The sequence below is a fragment of the Lissotriton vulgaris genome, unplaced genomic scaffold, assembly GCF_964263255.1.
Source record: "Lissotriton vulgaris unplaced genomic scaffold, aLisVul1.2 SCAFFOLD_461, whole genome shotgun sequence".
Classification (NCBI taxonomy): domain Eukaryota; kingdom Metazoa; phylum Chordata; class Amphibia; order Caudata; family Salamandridae; genus Lissotriton; species Lissotriton vulgaris.
The window spans coordinates 60,693-85,995 of record NW_028254792.1 but is presented as its reverse complement, the minus strand read 5'-3'; the positions used below and the strand labels follow the sequence as shown (position 1 = coordinate 85,995).

Below are 25,303 nucleotides of genomic sequence, written 5' to 3'. Positions count from 1 at the left end.
ATAAGTCTGCTCTCGTCATTCACACCCCTAGCTGCTATCACAATGAATCACTTTAAGCCCATACAAAACTCAAGTTTAATCAGGGAAACAATACTGGCAGTAAAACACTGGGACAGCAAATTCACTGTAAAACATAAACACTCTTCCTACCCCTCCCTATGGCACAAAATGAAAATTGACAGTAAAATCCTCCACTGGCATACCTGGTCATCGCATAACATTTTATACATTAAAGATGTGATATGATCACTTACCTAGGCATAACTCCTACTATTTGTGTTACTACTCACGTTAAGAGTCAAAACGATCCTTTGTGATTGGAAAAGACTTCAAATCTATTTCTTACCACACTTGTTGGGCCTGGGTATGCTTCCTCAGATACTCGGACAATATTCAAAATGAAAATTTCAACAAGAATAAATCTAGACTGCTTTGGTTATCCTAAGACACTTACACAAAAACTACAACACCTGTTTCTGAGCAGAATTTAATCCAGAAACGCTCCTCCCACAATTAGGCTCTGGGATATCCCACCCCTACCCCCTCCAACCCTCCTCACTTCTTCATTTTTTAACTATTTCTCTTTCCGACACTTTTCTTTCCACTCTCCTTTCCCCTCACAAAAGAAGTATAGGGCCAGATGCATCAAGCGAAATGCGCTCGCAAAAGGGCCAGATTCTCAGAATCTGGCCCTTTGCGAGTGCAATTTTTGCATTTGGGATGCATCATCCCAAATGCAAAAATCGCAAATAGAGAATTCGCTAAAATGCGATTGTTTGTATTTAAGGAATCTCTAATTGAGATTCCTTAAATGCAATGCATGAAAGTATCAAAAATAGCGAATTCGCTAATAGGGCACGCAAATTACCATGAATTACAACTTCATGGTAATTTGCAAAAACTTTGAAAAATGCACTTTTGTGCATTTTTCAAAGTTTCATGTTGTGCACACACATGCCCTAAGGGCATGTGTGTGCGCAACATATGTGCACAGATCACATTCAGGGGTGTAACAGGGTGTCCTTTGGACACCCCTGCATCCTTGAACTCGCAATCTCAATTTGCGAATCGCTAATTGCGATTCGCAAATTGAGAATGTCTTCCCATTCATTCCTATGGGCCTCTAGGCCCATAGGAATGAATGGGGAGGTATTCATTAATTGCGACTCGCAATTTGCGAGTCGCAATTAAGGAATCGCTATTTTTTTGTGATTGCTTGATGCATTCCATTTTGCTATTCTTTATTAGCGATTCCTCAATTTTCGCTAATAAGGAATCGCAAAATGGATGCTTGATGTATCTGGCCCATAGCATCAACACCTAAATATGGAAGCATTCCACAACTGCTACAAATGATAACTTTCGCTGATCAGAACTATCCAATACATTTTTTTTACCATATCTTTTTATTTTGATAAAATCTGGGATTTCTTTCACGTCTATTAGAGTTGATCTAGCTGCAATAGAGTAATCAAGGAGTTTATGAAAGAATTATTGAGAATGTTTGTGCCTGCTCGTAAGCTGGCTACAGAATGGGAACTAAAAACAGTATTAGCAGCTGTAATGTGGCTGCTATTCGAATCTATTCATATAGCATCAATTGAGCATATTTCATGAAATACTGCATTTCTTCTGTCTATTACATCAGAAAGAAGAGTTGGTCTTGTAAACAGCTCAATTTTTCAAAGGATAAAGGAACTGACAACCAACCCAGAATTTATTCAGAGTTCTTACGGCATTTCATAGTAGACAGAGTATTATTTTACTATCATTTTTCTGAATCCAAGCACAGCAGAAAGGTTGTTGCATTCAATTTATATAATGAGGTGTATTTAATTTGATTTGAACAATGCAAAGAAATTAAAAAAATCGAATCAGCTATTTGTACCTTTAGGCGTGGTAAACAAGAGCAATCCAATAACTAAGCACACTTTAGCAAGATAGATTGCTACTTGCATCACGATGGCTCATAAACCTATGAACAAACTGAAGATAAGAAAAGTCAAAGCACATTCCTTGAGGGCTGAGGCAACGACAAGTGCCCTCTTTGTTTGAATGTATCTAAAAGACATTTGTAAAGCAGCAACATGGAAAATGGCACATACACTAGTCTATAACTACTCCATTGATGTGGAAGCAACCAGAGATACTGCTGTGGAATAGACAGTGCTGAGAAGCGTCTTTTCATAATATCTTTATTCAACCTTGTAAATCTGTGAAAGATCCAATGCCTGGCGAAGGAAAAAGTACCTACCCATAACTCCATTTTCTAGCATTGGAATCTTTCATAGACTAACATGTGACGTGTACACCTCCCCTTGCCATGAGGCAGAAGTTGCTGGTCTGTGATTGGCTAAAGTGTGGATCATTTCATATGAAATGGATAGGACTTGGATGGTTTGAAAAAGTTCAGTGTTATTGAGTGTAAAAGTACATAGAACTATCCAATATATTTTGCTTATTTGATCTGCAATGCCTTCACATTGCTGTTTATGAACTCTACAAATGGTTTTTATTGGCTTCTCATATAAAATGCAAAATACCACTGTACTCTCTTTACTTCTTGTCTATACCCTTTTATTGTATTAAAATGTTAATAAAATGTTAAAAAGATATAAAAAACACAACAATAATAGAGTCTTCTCTGGACATATTCAAACATTATCTGTATAAAAAGAAATGTGTATACATTGATCTGCCATAAGTGTGCATATTTCTTATTCTTTACAATGATCCTTCTTCCTTGTGTTGTGTTTTAGATGCTGTGCTGATTGCCACTCCCTTCTATGGCGGGATCAAGCAAAGTATCTTTCTCTATAGTAACGTCAAGATGGTTTATGTTCATTTAGATAGCAAGGTATGACCTGTGCCCCATCTATTGCAGTCAGAACAAGAGTCTTTTGATCTTCTATTAAGCACAGGCCAAGAGACTACAAAATCACCTACAGCAGGTTTAAATTCCGGCTGCAAATGCCAGACATTTTTCCATCCATTAGTTTATTGAAGTGGCTCTTTGAAAAGTCCATGTTTAGAAAGTCCTCATTGTATTGGCATTACAAAGGCTGTGAAGATTTCAGTAGGTATCAACCCAAAATGAAAGGCACTTAATGCTTGACTCACCATTCACTCACTACATCTATTTTCTTCAGTGGAAAAGATGCTTCTAGCTGCCACAAAACACCAAATGGACTGTCACACTGACCAGCAAGCTAGACTAAGGTAACATTCTTTAAATAGAAATCTCCATACAAGTTCTACAAAGAGTCCAGACCGCTCAGAATGCCAAGACTCACAACATATCTTATCATATTTTATTTATGTTTTTGGTCAATAAAAACCTTTGCACCTTCATTCATTCATTACATTTAGGCTGTCCGGTTTTAGGTTTAAACCTATAATAACTGATTAAACCCCACTGAAAGAGAAATAGCCCTCACCAGTGAAAACATATAAACACTGAAAAAATACCTGCACAACCACAAACTAAATGCCAGTTAAAGAAAGGAAAATGGGACTGAAAGAGTCATTTTCTTTCTTCCTGGAAGGGCCAATACAATGTAACTTTGTTAAACAAGCTAGCAGTAAGAAAGTCTGGGCTAACATTATTCTGCTAGAGTTTTGTTGTTTAGGGATGCCACTAAAATATAGTTTCTGCTTCCATTTATTTTTTCAGGTCTGTGGCCTTTGGTCTAAAGATGCAGAGTTTAGAAGCATGTTTTAGGTCTTGCTTATTTATTGTATAAACTGTAGAGAATCAGAAAATATCAAAAACTTATTTGATTCTTTCACTAATAGGTAAATTGGATGGTTTCCTAAGAATCGTTCCTAATATGTGTCATCACATTACCCACAGAGAATTGGTAAAAACCCTTAATACATCAGCCTCCAGTTTCTAGTGAGTCAGTGTTGATAGTAGGCAAATTGCCAACACCTCAGGCTTTAAACATTCAATACAAGGTATAGTGAGAAGTATATGTGAAAAGAGCGCTATCACTAAGCATCCGAGATAGTGGTTAAAATATGACACTAGACTTTTGGAAAACATAAAATGCAGTGTCACTTGGAATGCTCTGCAAAAAAACTTCTTTCCAAGTTCAACAAAGATTGGAGTGATATTGTTTGTATTTGCAGTGATTCAAATACTTATATGCAAAAGTTGTGTGATGACCAGTCAAAATTGATACCTGAGCTGAACGGCCTCCCTGTGAGAGATCCTTGCCACTTGTTAGATGGTATACTGAAAGCATCTTTACAATCTTCAGAGTTAATAAGGAATGCTATTGACTTTTTAGTCCATTCTGAGCACTGTTTTATTATGCACAGGAACTAAAACGCAAATATTTATTATTTTGTGCTTTGTGTGGCATCAAACAAAGAGTCATTCCAACTATGTCACTTAGCTGATGGTTCTCAGTCCAAGGGGCTATGAATGCTATATTATCCATGTGGTAACCGTTTACAGGAGTTTTGCTGAGTGATGATGCCAAAGGCAAGAAATGTGAGGATCTTTGGTCACATATTGATAGTGATGTGAAAAAATGTACACTCTACTGCATTCTTGGTTCAGTGACTAAACATCGAGAGTCAGAATATCGACTGCCCAGAATATCGATTCAAAAATATCGAGGGACAGAATATAGAATTCCTATCTCCAAACAGGTAAGTACTCAAATATTGAGTGCGTAATATTAACAGTTAAAATATAATTGACTAAAATATCGAATTTTTTAAATATATTAAAAATAATATAAAAGTAATTAAATAATAAACAAAATTAAATAACACATAGTTAAAATAATGGAAAAAAGCTTAAAATGTAAATATAATAAATATAATGTAAAAACACATATTTTTTTCAGCATTTATATTTACCTAATAATATGATAAAATAATTATTAATCTTAACTATAAAATATTTAAAATGTTATTAAAAATATATTTACTTATATATAAATAAACCTATTATATAAATATAAAAATAAATAACATATATTCATTTAAATAATTAAAGTAATTCTTTTTATGTTAATTATTAATTTACACTACATTAAATATAACAAAATTAAAAACATTACATAGCCAAGAGAATAAAATAGTATTCACACTCCAACAAGTGCAAAAGTAGAGTATATGTGTATACGTGAAGTAGTTTGGCTCACTGGTTAGAGGCGGTAGACCCGAGAGCAGAGGACGGCCCGGGACCAGGGTTCGATTCCCGACGCGGCAGGTTTCTGGACCAGGGTCAGCGGACTCGATAATTCTCTCGCCTCGGTGCCCACGCTGATCAGCGATCACACTCGGCAACTCTGGGCACTAGCTTGCCTCATTTTCACTAACGGCCCCATCAGACCGCCGGGGATGCCTGGTCTCACCCTGGAGATACCCATTAAGGGACCATCTCTCAGGGAAGCCAGGAAGGGTTTCGCAGCGGTCGAAGCGCGGGGACACGCCGGTGGGCGTAAAAACCCAGCACTATATAAATGCCCCTATTACTATTATTTTACTATATGTTGGATAGCGGGCGGGTACAAAATACTATTCCCACTCCAGTGAGTTGAACAGTAGGGAAAGTGTTGGATAGTGGGAGGGTACAAATTACTCTTCCCACTCCAGTGAGTACAACAGTAAGGAAAGTGTTGGATAGCGTAGGGGTAAAAATTACTATTTCCACTCCAATGAGTGTAACAGTAGGAAAAGTGTTGGATAGCAGGTGAGTAAAAATAACTATTCCCACTCCAGTGAGTGCAACAGTAAGGAAAGCGTTGGATAGTGGGAGGGTATAAATTACTATTCCCACTCCAGTGAGTGCAACAGTATAGAAAGCGTTGGATTGCATAGGGGTAAACATTACTATTCTCACTCCAGTGAGTACAACAGTAGGGAGAGTGTTGGATAGCGGGTAGGTAAAAATGACTATTCCCACTCCAGTGAGTGCAACAGTAAGGAAAGTGTTGGATAGCGTAGGGGTAAAAATTACTATTCCCACTCCAGTGAGTGTAACAGTGGGGAAAGTGTTGGATAACGGATGGGTAAAAAGGATCATTCCCACTCCAGTGAGTGCAATAGTAAGGAGAGTGTTGGATGGTGGGAGGTTATAAATTACTATTCCCACTCCAGTGAGTGCAACAGTAGGGAAAGCGTTAGATAGCATAGGGGTAAAAATTACTGTTCCCACTCCAATGAGTGCAACAGTAGGGAAAGTGTTGCATAGCGGGAGGGTTAAAATTACTATTCCCATTCCAGTGAGTGCAGCAGTAAGGAGAGAGTAGGATGGTGGGAGGGTATAAATTACTATTCCCACTCCAGTGAGTGCAACAGTAGCGAAAGCGTTGGATAGCATAGGGGTAAAAATTACTATTCCCACTCCAGTGAGTGCAACAGTAGGGAAAGTGTCGGATAGCGGGAGGGTAAAAATGACTATTCCCACTCCAATTAGTGCAACAGTAGGGAATGTGTTGGATAGCGGGAGGGTAAAAATTACTATTCCCTCTCCAGTGAGTGCAACAGTAGGGAAAGCGTTGGATAGCGTAAGGGTAAAAATTACTATTCCCACTCCAAGGAGTGCAACAGTAGGGAAAATGTTGGATAGCTTAGGGGTAAACCATTACTATTCCCACTCCTGAGAGTGCAACAGTAGGGAAAGAGTTGGATAGCGTAGGGGTAAAAATTACTATTCCCATTCCAGTGAGTGCAACAGTATGGAAAGAGTTAGATAACGTAGGGGTAAAAATGACTATTCCCACTCAGGTGAGTGCAACAGTAGGGAAAGTGTTGGATAGTGTAGAGGAACAATTTAGTAGACCCAGTCCTACAATGTAATTCAAATTAATAAAAAAATATATATATTTAAATTTAATTTACTTCCCACGATTTTCCACAATAAACGTCACCTCCAATAATCTAAATTATTAATAAAATAACATATTTAATTAACATTTAATTAATTAGCTAATCACAATAAACAAAAATATAAAAACAATGATATATAAATTAATTAACACAATTAACAGTATAAATAACTTCGATTAAATATTATATAAATATTGATAACAAATTATTTTCAAATATAATAATAAACACCATACTTTCCTACAAACACTCAACACACTCCTAAAAAAAAATATTAACATAATTAATATATTAACACATTAATTATTCGTAATTAATATTTAATTAATTACTAATTCGTGACAATTTACACAATTTACATATTTATCTATTAATTAAAAACTGTTAATAATAACTTTGTTAATATTTAATAATACCTTAAATAACGTAGTTAGCAATATTAATTAATAACCACAAGATTATTAATTACCAAATTATTAATATTTTTTATTTTAAATAAATTACTTTCCACCCTATTCCCCTATAAACCCACAACCGGCTACGGAACTAATATAAGCAAACATTAATTACCAATATTAATTATTAAACAATAAATTATTAACATATACATTAATAATCTCTTTTTATTTAAATTAAATAACTTCCCACTCTATTCCCCTATAAACCCACAACCTGCTACGGAACTAATATATGCAAAAATGAATTAAAATATAATTAATTATCTTTAAAAAAAATGGTAACATACATTAAAAAAATTATATATACTTTTAACAGTGGTTGGCTAAGGCTGACGCCAAAGCTAGGCAGAAACCACCATTCTAGCCAGGGCAAGGGAGTCACACGCCAAAATAACCCCTGCTCACCCACCTGTAGCATGGCACGAGCAGTAAGGCTAAACTCGGAGGCAATGTGTAAAGCATTTGTGCCAGCACACAACAGCAACAACATCCTAGGCACACCACAAAAGGAACTCCACACAAGGTTATAATAATAACATTCAATATTATGATTTTTTTTATTATAACATACTATTAAATGACATTCGATATAATGACATTTATATTACCTATATGTCAATATTATTTCCAACTATATTATGTCCATTCTATATGGTTAGAGCGGCAGATCCTGATGCAGAGGTCTAGACCGGGACCAGGGTTCAATTCCCCGCCTCAGTGGGTCTTGGGCTCAAAAATTCCACGGACCTGAAAATTCTCGCCTCAGTGCCTATTCTAATCATAGGGTCCCACTCTGGGCAATAGCTTGCTTAATCTCCACAACGGCCCCCAAAACGCTAAGGATGCCTGGCCTCCACCCTGGGATTGCCCACGAGTGGATGCCTCGCAGCGAAAGCCAGGACGGGTTCCACAGCGGTATTCGTACAAGCGCCTTGAGACCCTTGCGGGTGAGTAGTGCGCTATACAAGTATCAATTTACATTTACATTTATATTCTGTCCTCTCGATATTTTTCATTCGATATTATGTCCTCTCAATATTTTTTATTCTATTTTTTGGGTGTTTACCTGCATTCTTAGATGATTTTCACAGGAAAACATAACTGCTGTAGTGGACATAATAAAAAAAAACTACAGTCTGAAACTACCCTTGTCTGCCAAGTGTTCAGCATAATTGGTGTAAATGTGAAATATCTCCTTGTGAGTAGGCTGGGCAGCACCTCTAGTGACTTTGGCACTGCAACATGTTCAGTGTTAGAGATTGTGCCCCTTGGTAAGAAAGCAATGATGAAGAGCAATTCAGGAACTTTTATTTTACGATATATGAGAAACGGCTTGCAATGATGTATAGAAATGTACCTTCACCCCAAATGGTATTCGAAGTCAATGAAACCTCACTGTGATACTCTGTTCTAGATCCCTTCCGTAAAGGGGAATTTCCTCAGTAGTTTCAACAGTGCTGCTTCATTTTTGACCGCTTCAATAACTCTGAGGGCATAAGTGCCCAGAGCAGCGCAAATGCTGCAGAACTTGCCCTGAGAATGGCAATCTTCAAGTAAACCAGTATTGGCATGGAAAGCTATGTCAGTGGCCGGAGTTAACAAATTGTGTACTGGGTGTTTTGGCATTGCCCATCTCAAGTGCCAATGTTGAGAGGGCCTTTTCACAGAAGTTTACAGGGAAAGAAAAGAAAGAGCACACATGAACAAAGACTCACTGCAGAAGTATTGTATGGTATACTACAATAACTTTAATTTGCAAAAATCTATTTGGACCTCATACACACTATACACTATACCTACACTGTCTATATACCATGCACTATCGGTGCAGAAAGCAAGCAATAATAAAAGGGAAACGTTCCATTAGTACCGGAAAAACACTCTTTCTGTAGTTTTTAATGGCGCGATAATGTGTAAGCACTGATAACCACTGTTTTTTAAGGTATTGAAATCACTCGAAAGCACTGAAAAAACCCCACCAGAATTTACCAAAAATATTAACTGAAAACAGGAAAGCCGAATTACATTTCATAACAATTGATCATAACTTATGTTTCTGATGACTCTTTTAAAACAAACTTGTACTACCATTTTAAAAATAAGTATAACAATTACATTAATACTATTCTAGTATGGAATGTCTGACATAATATCGACAGACAGAATATCGAAATACAAAAATATCGGCACAAAAATATCGACATCAAAAATATCGGAGTCATATCTTCATAAAGGTAAGTACAAAAATATCGAAAAAATAATATCGTAGTACAAAAATATCGAAATTAAAAATATCGTTTTTTAAATGTATTAATAATAATGTAAAAATAATTTTAAAATACATATAATTTTACAAATAATAAATAAAAATATTAAAACAAAATTAAAACTAATACATATACATTTAAAATAAATAAAACACTTAATAATTTAATGTAATTTTTTTTTTTTAATTTCATTTAATTGATTTAATGTAAAAAAAATATTTTTACCCTGTACGCCTGTACCCCAAAAACCCAAAACTGACCCTGAACCCTAAAAATATCCCTGTACCCCAAAAACCCAAAACTGACCCTGAACCCTAAAAATATCCCTGTACCCCAAAAACCCAAAACTGACCTTGAACCCTAAAAATACCCCTTTACCCAAAAACTGAAAACTGACCCTGAACCCTAAAAATACCCCTTTACCCAAAAACTGAAAACTGACCCTGAACCCTAAAAATACCCCTTTACCCAAAAACTGAGAACTGACCCTGAACCCTAAAAATACCCCTTTACCCATGAACTGAAAACTGACCCTGAACCCTAAAAATACCCCTTTACCCAAAAACTGAAAACTGACCCTGAACCCTAAAAATACCCCTTTACCCAAAAACTGAAAACTGACCCTGAACCCTAAAAATACCCCTTTACCCAAGAACTGAAAACTGACCCTGAACCCTAAAAATACCCCTTTACCCAAAATTAATTAATATTATTTAATTACCAATTAATTATTAATTAACAATAACAATAAAGTAAATATATTAGCACATTAGCTGTAATTAATTTAATTTAATTATTAATATTATTTTTCCCAATTAATTAATTAAGAATAACAAAAAATTATATATAAAAAAATTACTCTAATTAATATAATTAACTAATTATTATTAATTAATTACCAACTAATTAGTAATTAAAAATATGTACAAAATTATATTAATTAATTAACTAATTAATATAAATTAATTACCAATTAATTATTAATTAAAATATCTACAAACATATATTAATTAATTAATTATTATTAAATTACTTCCCACCCTATTCCCCTATAAACCCATAACCCACTACAGAACATATCTATCAATTAATCAATCAATTAAAATTAATTAAAAATTAATTCTCAATTAATTAATTACTAATTCCTACTAATTAATAATTAATTTAACATAATTAAATTACTTCCCACCCTATTCCCCTATAAACCCACAACCCGCTACAGTAGTAAAAGACAATATTTAATTAAATTACATTAAAAATAAATAATAAAACATAATAAATACAATATAATATACACTAAATTTATTTAAAAATTGATATTAGTAACATCGAAATTATTTATTTCGATATTATTGACATCGATATTTAAAACTTTGATATTACTGATATCATACTAATATCGATATTAAGACTGTCGATATTACTTACCTTCGATATTTTGTCCCATCGATATTTAAACTTCGATATAATTGTATATCGAAATTTAAAACTCGATATTTTGTCTGTGTACCTCTAGTATGGCATCAATTTGAAAAACTAGCTACTCTGTCCATGGAATTTTTTCTCAGTGCTTTATATAATTCCATTATTCAATATACACAAGCTAGTTCATAAAGTGCTATTATGCAGAAGTGCATTTTAATTCAAATGTCTTTTTTCTTCTTATAAGACCAATGGTTTTGACCGTGCACAGCCTAAACACTAAACCATATTCTGAAAGTGCTTGTGCTCCAAAGAATAACTCCCCGCACAAGAGAGAATGAATAACTAAAAGTTGCACCAACACGGATGTATTGGTGTCTCCTTGGGCACAGATGTAGGCGCTGTGTACTACAGCAAGACTTGAAATGATACAATCAATCTTCTTTTTTCTTTTTTATCAACCGTAAGTGATTTTATTCACTTACCGCATGAAGAGAACAGCCCCATGGTTTAATGGGGAGCTGCGGCTGACCAAGGCAGAATGTAAACGGGCGGAAAGATTATGGAGGGTAGCGTATGACAGCCAGGCCAGGGAACTGTTTTTAGTAAAGAGGCGGATACATCACAGGCTGATTAAGAAATCGAAGGCGGCATTTTATGCAGGGAAAATCCTAGGGGCAAAGAACTCGTCTAAGGAGCTCTTCTGCATTTATAAGTCCCTGACTACTATAGAATCATCTGCAGACCCGGAGAACTGTTCGGTGGAATCATGTGATCGTATCGCCGACTACTTCTCTACGAAGGTTGCAAAGATCTACTCGACCTTCCCGAATCCTCCCTCTACAGGGGTTGAGCCTGTGGTAACATCTGGGGGCACGCAGAGCTTGGGGCTTCTTACAAATTTCATCACCCCCCTTCCTGAAGAGCTAATCAGGATATGTCTCTCAGTAAAATCTGGCTCCCCTCTTGATCCGGTGTCCCCTAAACGTTTGGGGGACAGCCTGGAGGTCCTGGAATCCTATATAAGGCATGTCCTGGATGTCTCTTTAAAGACTGGCATGCTACCTAGGGGAAGGAAAACAGGCAGTGGTGCTCCCCCTTCGGAAGAAACCTCATATGAGTTTTGAGGTGTTAGAAAATCTGAGGCCCATCTCTCTCTTGCCTTTTATGTCTAAAGTGGCTGAGAAGGTGGTAAATGCTCAAATCATGGAACATGTGGAGGAGGCAGGGCTACTCCATACCATGCAGTTTGGCTTTAGACCTCGCCATTCGACGGAGTCTGCCCTCCTGATGGCAACAGAGCATCTGAGACAGGGTGTAGATGAGGGGCAAACGATGGCCTTGATCCTGTTGGACCTCAGCGCAGCGTTCGACACTGTAGTACATTCCACCTTGCTACAGTGTCTGAGCAGAGGTGGCATCGCTGATACTGCGCTGAGGTGGATTCAGGCCTTCTTAACTGGCAGGGACTTCCAAGTGAGGCAAGGAGATTGCTACTCTAAAAGGGTTTCTTTGGGCCAGGGTGTGCCTCAGGGCTCGTCCCTGAGCCCGACCCTTTTTAACCTGTATGTAGCGCCTGTTGCCTCCATTGTAGAGAACCATGGCCTCCAGATAGTATCCTAAGCCGATGATACGCAGCTGGTCATCTCCCTGTCGCACGCGCCCTGTCTTGCTGCAGATAGTTTCCGGTCGTGTATGAAAGATCTTGCCGACTGGATGGCTATGAACTGTCTGAAACTCAACGGCGGCAAGACAGAGGTGCTTGTGGTGGCGAGAGACCAGTCTGCTTGGTCGTCGGCTTGGTGGCCATCCTGTTTGGGGCCGACCCCCACCCCCTGTCAGGAGGCAAAAAACCTAGGGATGTGGTTTGATGAGGGTCTCACTTTTGGGCCCCAAATCAACCGTGTGGTGGGTATGTGCTTTGGAGTTTTAAAAAGGCTGAGGAAAATTCTGGAACTGCTGCCCACAGAGGTCAGTTAAACCTTGGTACATGCTCTGGTGACCGCAAGGTTGGATTATGCGAACCTGCTGTACTTGGGGGCATCTGGGAAAAGTCTTGGTCGCCTCCAGGTGCTGCAGAACGCAGCAGCACGCCTGATCCTCAGGCTGCCCAAAAGGGCGCCCTCGAGGGAGGCCTTGCAGAGGCTACACTGGCTCCCTATGAGGAGCAGAGTAGAATACAAGGCCCTCTGCACCTGCCATCGTATTTTGAATGGCAGGGCACCTCGGACCATGCAGAGCCTGATTAAGCCCTATGAACCTGCTACTAAGATCTGCGGGTGGGGGACTGTTAATAATCCCCAAGGTGAAGAAAGCCCGCATGGGAGGTAGATCGTTCAGGTTTTTAGCTGCAAATCATAGGAACAAACTTCCGGTGGAGTTACGACTAGAACCGGCAGAAACTAGGTTCCGTGCTAATTTAAAAACATATCTATATGTCAGGTAGACTGCCCACCCCTCAGTTAATTCCCTGCTCCCGCCCCTTCACCATAGCGCGGGGACACGCCGGTGTGCGTAACTCAGCGCTCTACAAATGCCCCTAATATTATTATTATTATCATTTACTGCATCCAGGTAGGTAAGCAAATATATGTATTTATCACTTCTGGGTTTCCATATTAAATGTAATCTTTCATTCCCAATGCATTTTGGCTACTGCTTTCATCTGGGGAATATCTGGTGAGAAACAAATAGTGTACATCACTATAAATGAATATGTCACTAAACATTTATCCAACACCTAATGTGCGTTATCAGGTAAGTGAAATGTTAATGTGCTGATAGTCAGAAATAAAAGAGTACTTAAAATTACAGGAGAGGCTAAGCATTGGCTGAACATTATATAAAAAAACATTCAGTGTACTTTCGAACATATAAGTGCGAGGGTGAGGCCAGTGATGTTTAGGACTATTTTGCGGTGTACAGAGTATGGGCGCGTGCGATAAATGCGTGCTAAGAAGTGAAACGTAATTATTAAAAGTGTGGGGGTGAGGGATCAAAACAACATGATCCAATGTGATGGTTTACAAGTACAAGAACGAGGCAACCAAAAGTGTTCGCCCCAACCTTAAAACCGAAGATAGACAAATTCTGTGAAGTAACAGAACTACGTGATTAACGCTTACCGATTACAAAGACTGCTGTGATTCAATGCGGTTACAACTCAAACGCCGTTCTTTCGTGGAGCGTCCCTTCACCAACCCAGGATTGGGGCGTGTGCTATGTGACGAGAGGGGTAGTGGTTAAGTGAGCAAGTGCAGCTAACAGTAAATTAAATGTGTACACTCTGTGTGTGGGGAGTGTGTGCGAAACGGAACAAATAAAGTTCCAGCAACCAAAATCCCTAAAAAAAAACAGATAGCCAGAGTATATATAGAAGAGGAACCTAACCCGAGTAACATTTGTGTGATTTAGGAACAATAATAACATGAAGAAAATGTAAGAGCAAATAATATTAAAATATATTAAGAACAAATTAATATAAGGAAAAAAAACAGTGTCTCTCATGTACGAAACTGTATGTAATGATTTATAAATAAAATGAAAATTCAACCCTTTCATTCATGTCATTTGGTTTCAAGGTTTGAAGATAGTAAATCCAATAGTTCTTGCGTTTCAGAAGGGATTTCCTATTGTCTTTCTCCTCTGATCTTTCAATCATTTCCAGAATGCATGCTTTCATCTGACTCACTTGGTGATTAGCTCCAATGAAATGAGCCGCAACAACTGATTTTGCGGATTTGGTTCTAATATTACGTTTATGTTCCTTAAGTCTTATTTTGAGTTTCCGCTCTGTTTGACCAATGTATCCCATTCCACAAGGACATTTCAACATGTAGACAATATTACTGGTATCACAAGTAGCGTTCACATTTAAAGGTATATTATGCCCTTTCATGGGATGTGTGACGCTGTTACCCTGCAGAATATTATTGCAGTTGTTGCAGTTCCAGCACGGAACTGTACCTCTATATTTTTTAACAATAGCCTTTGGTGTAGATTGTTTGATCATTTCACCGATGTTTTTGGCCCTGCTGAAGGCGAACAGTGGAGTGTCATTGAAAATGTTATGAAAATCAGGTTCAGTTTGTAGTAGCAGCCAATGTTTCTTGATAATTTCCTTAAACTGAAAGCTGACCGTAGAAAATGTACTAACGCATGTGGTGCTGTATTTCTTCTGAGTACTTGTGGCAGTTAAAAGTGATTTTCGATTAGTAATAAATATGAGGTTTCAATCATGAGCTTGTAGAGCCACCTACTCACTCGTGAGGGTCTCAATCCACTAGTGAGTGGGGGAGCAGCTCTGGATAAGTTGAAGATCCAGGTCTAGAGATGCTCCCTGAACATGTGCAGGGTTGGGGAGCGTCTGATGTTCACAGGGAGCTCGATCCAGGCTTTGACTGCGATGTAGGAGAAGGCACTCCCACCTCCTCTGTTTCTGCGGATGCAAGGGACCTCTGCCAGGGCGAGCTCGGCAGAGTAGAGGTACCTCTTGGGTGCGTGGAAGGAGAATCTCTCGTTGAAGTATTTGGGTCCTTGGTTGAGGGATTTGTAGGTGTGGGTGAGGAGTTTGAAGGTGACCCTCTTCTCAACAGGGAGCCGGTGGAGGTCCTGTAGGTGTTGAGTCATGTGTTCGTGGTGGGGTTTCCCTAGTATGAGTGTCGCTGCGGCATTCTGGATGGTTTGGAGCTTACGTAGAAGATTTCTGTTGGTTCTGGCATATAGAATGTTGCCGTAGTCCAGTCTGCTGGTTATAAGCGTGTGGGTGATGGTCCTTCTGCAGTCGGGGGTATCCATTTGAAGGTCTTAAGGAGGGTGTGCAGGAAATTGAAGCTGGTGGAGGCGACAGCGTTGATCTGGTGGTTCATGGAGAGGGAGGAGTCAAGGATGATGGCGAGGTTTCGAGTGTGGTCTGTATGGGTGGCTGGGTTCCCGAGGGCGGAGGGCCACCAGGTGCTGTCCCAGGGAGAGGTGCAGTGTCCCAGGATGAGGACCTCGGTCTTCTCTGCTTTGAGCTTTCTTTCATCCAGGCTGCTACGTTCTGCATTCCTTCATGGAAGCAGAGTCTAGTGTCTTCGGGATTCTACGGGAGTGAGAGGATGAGCTGGGTGTTGTTGGCGTAGGATACTATGCTGAGGCCATGCTGTCTGACGATTGCGGCGAGGGGGGTCATGTAGATGTTGAAGAGCCTGGGGCTGAGCGATGATCCTTGGGGGACCCTGCAGTGGATATTGGTGGGTTTGGAGAGGAAGGGAGGGAGTCTGATCCTCTAGGTTCTGCCAGCGAGAAAGGATTGAATCCAATCGAAGGTGGCTCCTTGTATCCCTGCATTGTGAAGTCATGCTCTTTGTTCGCGATATGAAATGGTGTCGAAGGCTGCGGAGAGGTCTAGAAGGATGAGGGCCGCAGTGTGTGCCTGGTCGAGTAGCATGCAGATGTCATCGTTGACAGCAAGGAGGGCGGTCTCTGTGCTATGGATGCTGCCAAATTCAGATTGGGAGGCATCTAGGATGGAGTTCTCCTCGATGAAGGTGGACAGCTGGGCGTTTACAAGTCTCTCAGTGACTTTGGTTGCGAAGGGGAGGAGAGAGATGGGTCGGTAGTTCCGCAGGTCCTTTGGGTCTGCTGTAGGTTTCTTGAGGAGGGTTTGACCTCTGCATGCTTCCAGTCATTTGGGAAAATGCCTGAACTGAAGGAGGCGTTGATGGTCCATCCTAGTTCGGGTGGGATGGTGGCAGCGGCCCTGTGGAATATGTGTTGTGGGCAGGCGTCCGTAGAGGCTCCTGAGTGGGTATTTATCATAGTAGAGGTGATGTGTTCGACGGTGGTGGGATTCCAGGTCATGATGGTTGGTTAGTCGGTGACGGTGCCGAGGGGGTGGTGTCTGGCGTCTGCACGCTGAAGTTGTCGTAGAGGGCCTTGATCTTGAGATGGAAGAAGGAGCTGAGCTTGTCGCAGAGTTCCTGGGAAGGTGTGATGTCCGCGGCCTACCTGGGGGGTTTGGGGAACTGCTCTATGATGTTGAACAGTTCCTTGGAATTGGTTGCTTTGGTCTTGACTTTGTTCATTATGAAGGTCCGTTTGGTGTCTCTTATGCGCTGGTGGTATTCCTTCAGGGCGCTCCTGTGGTTAAACTGTGCTTCCAAGGTTTTGTTGTTCCTCCAGGTTGTCTCTAGGCATCTGCAGGTGCATCTGGCTTCTTGTAGTTTCTGTGGTGAACCAGGTGGACTTCAGAGGGCGCTGTTTGGCGGGGTGGCGAAGGGGTGCAAACTTGTTGGTAGCAGCAGAAGATCCAGGGGTGGAATTCCTTGGCTACAGAGTTAGACTAATTAGCACCAGTCTATTTACTTCTCTTAGAGGTCAGTGCTGGTAGCCTCAGTTTAGTTCACAATGGATACATATCCATGTGAATATAACACAGTTTCCTACACATCACTCATCGTGCAACCTTTATAGTTATTTAAGAGATCTTAGACAACCTTAGAAAGCTCTCTAAGTGGTAGCTGTTCACAGCAGCCTTCAGGCTTAGTCTAGAAGAATTGTAAAGCAGCTTGTTTTAGCAGAATGCAATCTTATAGGTATAGATTAAAGGAAAAATAACCACACTAGGTATTTATAAAAATATTTATTTATTACATAATACTAACATGTTTAGGTATCTCCTACATGGAGATAAACACAATGCACACAATACTGTGCATAGAAATCATGTAAATAACACAGAATACAAAGTGGACGCATGGGGGAGCAAACCATATACTAAGAAAGAGGTATGAGAACCACGATTTGGGTCAAGATAATGTCCAGAGGACGTAAAAGTGCGGGGACCCAAGGAACCACCCAATGTAAGAGACTAGGAGCCCCACGGAGATCGTGTGCTGTGTGGGAACAAAAAAAACGCATTCTCCGTACAAATCCACATGTAAGTCGCTGCTGCAATTTGAAAGATTAAGGAACCTTCCCAGTCAACCCTGAAGAAACCCTGTGGAAGACAGAAGGTTGGAGAGCCACTCCATCAGGGAAGCAGAGTGCATAGGTGTGAAGTGGTTTCAAAAAATGCTGTCAAACCAAATGGAGGACTTCAGGAAAATGCCGCTGCTGGAGAAGGAGAAAATGTCCGGTGGAATCCGAAGGTGGATTCAGGATGAGGAGAGGTGGCAGAGTCTATGTCACTCAGGATTGACCCGGACACCTGGAAGACGAATACCCACCAATGTTGGATGTTGCAGGAGAGTTGATGGTGACCTTTACTCTCCAGTTGTGAGGACCAGGCGTTGCTGAGGAAGACCAGGAGCCATGCACAAGCTGTCCCATGTCAGATGTCGAGAGTTGAGGATGTCTAGAGTTGAGGGGTCGGTGTTCGGTGGGAGCAGCAACAAGCCTTGGCAAAAGCAAACAATGTGGATGTCGAAGAAGGTGCATTGTCGGGACCAGCAAGGTCCAGAGGACTCACCACAAGCAGGGGAGTTAGAATAGGCCCTGAGAAATCAACAGAATCCAAAAGAAACAAAGGTGACCCTCAACAGGACCCACAGGCCAGAGACACCAGAGTCACAAGAGGACCTTGAGCAGCTCACCAAAAGATGCAGACCACTTTGCAAGGAATGCTGTGTGGATGTAGATTCTTGTCACTGGAGATGCTGGAGGTCGGAGCTACTTTGAGCCCGAAGATCTTGGTGGAAGGAAGCCAACAGACCTTTGCAAAAGCAAGTCAACATAGTGCCCAGTGGTTTGTTTCCTGCGGTTCTCACAAGTGATACTTGCCTCAAACTTGGTGAGAGGGCAGGACAGGCCTTGAGGGCTGTGGAGAGCCACCACATATCAAGTTCAAGTTCAAGTTCAAGAATTTATATAGCGCACTACTCACCCAGAGGGTCTAAAGGCGCTTGGGGACGGGGTTCATTATTTATCGAATAGCCAGGTTTTAAGTTCTTTTCTGAAGGAGATTTGGTTTGTGTAAGGCGGAGGTTTCAGAGTCTGTAGGAGCTACGGATCAGCAGACCCGTCAGCCTAGTTGCGGAGCCTGCACGTGCAGAGAAGTGACTTCTTCACTTCAAGGGATATTCCTTTAGGTGTCTTGGATGCCCACAGGCCTTAGAAGGTTCCTGAATGATGTACAGGCACAGAGGATGCAGCAGACCGAAATGGGGATGTAGTCAAGCTCAAACGAAGTCCAGCGAATCGCAGAATGCCAGACGGCAGAAGTTGAAGTCGTGTCTGAATTGAATCGTGTTTCATGACGCATCTAGGGGTCCACCCACAAGTAAGCCCTTAAGTATCCTTAGGAAAGGGTTGACATGATTCAGGGGACACTCCAAGGGGAGGGACTGGACAGTGGGGAACATACTCCCATGTCCTTTGTCCAGTTTCACGCCATATGGGGATCCAATGGCTCCCAGATCTGGTTTGAACTGGACCATGCAGGGAGGCAGATATCTGGTCCCAAAACACTCAGCAGCAGGAAGGCAGAAAAGGGTCTCTGGTCGGCAGTAGCCTTGTTGTGCTGTCTGGGTCTAGAATACTGGTATCAGGAGCACTGAGAGCCTAGCGGAGGGCTCTTCCAGTGCTTGGAATCAAACTCTCATATCGTTTACGGTGTGGGAGTATGATTCCAACATGTTGATATCAAATATAATAGGATTTGTTGCAGCCGTTTTCAAGATGGTCATCGCGTAATTATGCGGTACCATTCTATATAGTATATGACACTTAGAACCAGGGAGATTGGACTTCGTAGGTTATAGGGGTGTCCTGCTAAGGCCCGGGCACCCACATGCTTAGAACCAAGCACCCTGCCTTCAGTACTGCAAGGCTTGCTATAGAAGTAACTTGTAAGTTTTAATGCAGTGACCCTAGATATAGGAAACCTATATCTTTTGTAAGTGGTGCTAGCACCAATCTACAGAGGCTGCAATTGCAAACCTATAGTTACAGTTTGCATGGTCTCCCATTGGCACAATAATACATGATTTAGCATATTAGAGACCTCTGTGGTTCCTATGCCCTGGGTACATGAGTACCATATACTAGGAACTGATTACAGCACCCCAGTATCCAATCTGGGATGAACCTAATTACTTCTCATAATAATTTAGGGGAGAAAGCAAATAGACTAGAGTCCTGGTTAGCAGGATCACCGTCAGACTAGTCCAAAACAGCTTAGCAGCAGGCAAAAAGTGGGGGTAACCAGAAAAGCAGATCTAACTTTACTACACTAGACATCACTCATCGTGAATGAAGCAAACTGATGGTGGTTGGTCAGAATGCACGTTTTATTGAATTACTCTGACCCTTAATTTTCTTGTTGCTTGATCAATACGAGGAGGGGGAGATGGCAGTATGTAGATGTTTTTTTAAAGTTCTCGTTGCTTTATTTACATGGATAAACTGAAAACTTTCAACTCAAGCAGGGCCAGTATTCAAGAACCCTAAATGGTAGAGAATTATAAAAAAAAAAGCTACACCTGGAGGACATACCTTGTCCCTTACTTTACATAGAATGCAGTAGTTATGCATGTTTGTCTGTCATACTGATACATTGGAGCCATTTTTACAGTGAGTTACCTTTTCACATCTCTCTAATCACACTTTAACCTTATCAACCTACTCTAACAATGTCAGTCTTTGAACCTGAACTGCAATCTTTGCTGAGCCATCACTTGTTACAAAAAAGTGTTATATTTATGCAGAGTGCTTCTGTTTTTACACAGATAGGCGACACCACCACTCGCCCATTTCAGTTGACTGTCCAGAAGTTGGAAAAAGCTTTAATGAAAGCAAAATCTAAGGTGAGTGAGTTTTCCATGTTAGTCTTAGAAGAATTGAGCAGGATGTACCAGGCATTTATGGTATTGTACAATGCGAAAAAGATTCACCTACATCTTGGACCTGTCCTATTTTCAATTTGAACACCCAGATCTGGCATGTAGGTGGGGTGATGCCCCCTTCTTTTGTGCTTTTTCCCCTTTTTATGCAAACTAGTGCGGACTGAACCTCCTATTGTGCTCATCAGTTCCACCTTGTAGACCTTTAACCACAATGCCATTCTTGTTGTTGGCTGCCTCTTTGCTACTTTCGCTCAGGCAGTCTAAGCCTGAAGGATCAAGGTTCAATCAATGTGTACAGTCTGACAAATGGTTTGTAGTATGTGCCCAGTAGATGCCCGTGCTGTTGGGTGTTTGTGAGGCCTCCTGGACAAGTTCTCTAAAAGAAACCAAAGGAGACCCCATATCACAGGAGACGTTTATTATAATTCTTTTTAAAAAAATCAGAAGGTATGTACAGGAGCACCAAACCTGGGCCTAGTTTCAAGCATGTCCTCATACACAGTGTCGAACCCTAAAGGGCCGAATTCTGCAAGTGTCTATGATCTTTCGCGGTATTAAAGCCTGGGTGTGCCTGTCATCTTTTCTCTGGTATATGATGACTTATTCACCCAGATCAGATTGCCAAACTCCACATATGGTGCTTCCTGGCGAAGATCTGGAGACCTATCTAATACTAACACTAATCTATCTAATAATGCTGTGATGACATAATGTCACTGTTGGGATCAAGCCCAGCTACAATTTGAGGCTGATAGTTCTATTTAACCCCTGGACTTTGTCTCTGCCAACCCTTCTGAGCATGGTAACATCCGTACAGTGCCCCTATTTGGAAAGCTCCTGCCTCCCAAGGCAAGGTGCATATTACCTAATCTCCCCCATCATCTGTGGTTCCAGCGAGGTGGCATCAGGGGAGTTGAGATACTCTTCTTCCGTGAGTGTATTCCTATTCTCCCGAGTCCTCTTTCCTCTCTTGTGGTTGAGTCCCACTTGCACATAATGCAAGAGGTTGTTGAGAAGGAAACAGCAATTATGTTGGTGACTAAAGACAATAGAAGTAAACTTGGTAGTACTTCTACATCTCCAGCATTCTCCAGTAATTCACAGATGGGCAGAAAGATACACAGGTATGCTATGTTAAATGTTATGTTAAAAGTTTTATAGAGCGCTCAAATCACCCTGGGGCATCACGGCACTGCCTAGAAGTATAGGATTCTGCGGAAGGAGCACAGGGGATGAAGAGTGAGTTAAAACAGAAAGGCTTTCAATTGTTTTCTAAAAAGACCATAGCAGTGGATTTCTCGTAAAGTTTGGGGAGGCTAGTTCCAGTATTTTGGAGCAAGGAATGAAAAGCTCTACCGCCAGTCTGAGTAAGGCGGATTCGGGGAACCTGAAGAAGACCCCGCAAGCTCGATCTAAGTCTACTAGAGGGACAATATTTCAAAAGTTTTCTTTGTAGGTATAGGGGGCCTCTGTTATTCAAAGCATTGAAAGTTAGGCAACAGATTTTAAAAAACGATCTTTTTACCACTGATAGCCAGTGGTCATAGTGTACTGATACCCACGGATACCACATCACTGTATACCAGTATATGACTCAGTCAGTCAGTAATAACTTTATTCAACCTAAATAAATTAGATCATAAAAGTGCAATAAAAGATACATAAAAATACAATTAAAATCTGACATTTGACAATACATTTTATGATCACTTCATATATATATTCATTAGACCCTAATATTCTTCATTTATAGCATCCATACATTGTTTTTACATAATTGCTTTAACACAGAGGAAAAGTGAAAAGGATGAAGTGCAAAAACCTCAACTAAGGGTCCACAATGCCTTACTACCTAACTATTTTCTGATAGTCCTCTATTCTATTTCATTATTGCAGCTTTTGAAGATTTCTTAAAATCCAGGATTTATAATATATTTCACAACAATAATTAAAAAACCGTATTATTACAATGTTGTGTATCAGTTAATCATTTGAAAAATATTTTAAAAAGTAAATCATATCATCTATCTAATATTCTCTCTGGCATAAGAAACACCCCACAGAAAGCTCAACATTCCACAAAAAAGCTCAACAGTAGGCAGTGATTGCAAGAAAATAGGTGCAGGGAGACAATGTGTGACCCGTAGGGACCTTAGAAAAGGTAGGATGTAACGTTTTCTCCATTGGTTATAAAATGTACAAAAAAGTACCCCGTACATGGTGCTCTGAGGCATCATGCTGTCTAAAGGGCAAGACCTTAAAATTAGCGACTAACCCTTTGGTTCAGAGAAGCTTACCAGCCAATGGAAAATATCCATTCTAAAATGAGTAAGGACGATTCTGTACCTTAAATTAGATATATCTTTCAGATAAAGCTGCATGTCGTGACCAGTTAAAATTAGCAGATTTTTAAAACAGAGGGATTTAATAATTCAGCGGCCAACCTAAGGTTCTCTAAGTGCACAGTGCATTCTTTTTTAATGTCATTCTACTAATAGCTATCAGGGAATCAGGGTTCTCAAAGTAAGCTGGATGCCCCAAGAATCGACAAAAACATTGGATGTATACCGTCCATGGAATGCGAGTAAACAGCATTGATTTTAAGCGATCCCCAATAAAAGTACGGTTTAGGGCGGTATTTCCTGAGGTCCAGACTTTAGGCCAAAGTAATATGGGTTGCATCCTTATTAGGACAGTAAGAGACAGGACCCACAACCTAGCCTAACAAACAATAGTATTGGTGCTTTTGGGGGTGGCAAGTAGATACCTCAAAAACTGATTCTCCTCCAATAGCAGTGCTGTACATTTTGTATGCCCCCTTTTCCCCGCCCCATATAATGCTATGCTAATACATTTGGCCATATAAAGCGTAATCATCTCCGCTCGGGGGTTTGTGCACAACCTACTGGCGAAACCTCGTAAGGCCATGCTTACATTTCTAAATATTAGGGGGTTGGTAGATATAGCACAGATCCATGTACGCTCTTTGTCGAACAGGACACCTAGATAAGAAAAGCTATTTGTAAAATCTATATTGGTGTCACTGATTAATATCACAGTTTTCCTGCCACACTTTATTATAAATGTTAGAGCCTGATTAACTAGCAAGTTGTGATCCTGCATAAATTCAACAAAGGTGTTAAGTAGGGACCGGAAGGCAAGGGGAGTTCAGGCCATTAGTACGGCATAATCCTCATAGAAGAGGGCCGGCTCTAAATGATGACCTAGCTGAGGAAGGTCTTTAGAATGATACATCAGCGATGCGCCTACAATAATTATATATAAGGAAAAAAGAAGGATGCTAGGACTCAGCCCTGGCCTACCCCTCTCTCCACTCCGAAGAGCAGTGCGCATTCTCCCCTGATGCTGTATCTAACCATGATGCTCTATCCAACCCTTTTTGGATCCTTTATAGATGTCTCTCAAGAAATTAATGATCGGTGTCTCAACTCCTATGTCAAACATAATTGTCCATAGCTTAGAGTGAATGACACAATCAAATACTGAAGACAGGGCGACAAATCTCTGGAATAAATTCCCATCCTTAATCTTAGTATATTTTTCTATTAACATGCCTAAATGGAAACCATGTTCAAATTTACCCAACCCCAGTGCGAAACCCATACTGAATGTCTAACAAAATATCCTTTGATTCTGCTCACTCTTGTAGCCTGTTCAGAATAATTTGGCCCACTTGCTTCAATAAAATGTCAAGCCGGGAAATCGGCCTATAACACGCAGAATTATGTTGGGCTCCCTTTTTATAAATAGGTACGATTATTGATTCCGCCCATGTGGGAAGGTAGCCTACATTACAACAGGCCATTAATATAGCCTTATAACCCGCTGTAGAGGGCTATACCGGCTATTAAAGGCCCTCTCCTGCGTTAAAGGCCCCAAGCCGAAGGCGAGGGCCTTTAACTAGGGAGAGGGACTTTAATAGCGGTATAGCCCATCTACGAAGGGCTATAACGCTATTAGAACATTCTGTCACTAGAGGACAGAATGTTCTAACAAAAAAACAAAGCCTTTTGGGAGCGTGAGGGGATTGGAATCCCCTCGGGCTCCCTGAACCCTTTGTTCACATCCAGAGCTGTGAACAAAGTAACATTGGAATGTTGGAGCTCCAGGCTTATACCAGCCATTATAAGCCCAGAGCACTCCATTGTTTTCAATGGAGCTCCCAACATTCCAATGTTCTAATATAGCCTTATAGCCCGCCGTAGAGGGCTATACCGGCTATTAAAGGCCCTCTCCAGCGTTAAAGGCCCCGAGCCGAAGGCGAGGTCCTTTAACAAGGGAGTAGGATTTTAATAGCGTTATAGCCCATCTACGAAGGACTATAAGGCTATTAGAACATTCTGTCACTAGAGGACAGAATGTTCAACAAAAAAAAACAAAGCCTTTTGGAAGCATGAGGGGATTGGAATCCCCTCAGGCTTCCTGAAGCCTTTGTTCACAGCCAGAGCTGTGAACAAAG

The 25,303-nt window shown here is 40.5% G+C and overlaps 1 protein-coding gene across 1 annotated transcript in view; it reads left to right on the top strand.

The window, feature by feature from the left end:
- LOC147659413 (1-aminocyclopropane-1-carboxylate synthase-like protein 1) overlaps positions 1-25,303 on the top strand; it is a gene marked incomplete at its 3' end in the record, with an annotated part of 274,136 nt that overhangs the window by 199,453 nt on the left and 49,380 nt on the right. The window contains exons 6-7 of the mRNA XM_086951761.1: positions 2,760-2,857; positions 20,707-20,784. Of these exons, the coding sequence (XP_086807887.1) occupies positions 2,760-2,857; positions 20,707-20,784 (176 nt within the window). The remainder of the gene's footprint in view (positions 1-2,759; positions 2,858-20,706; positions 20,785-25,303) is intronic.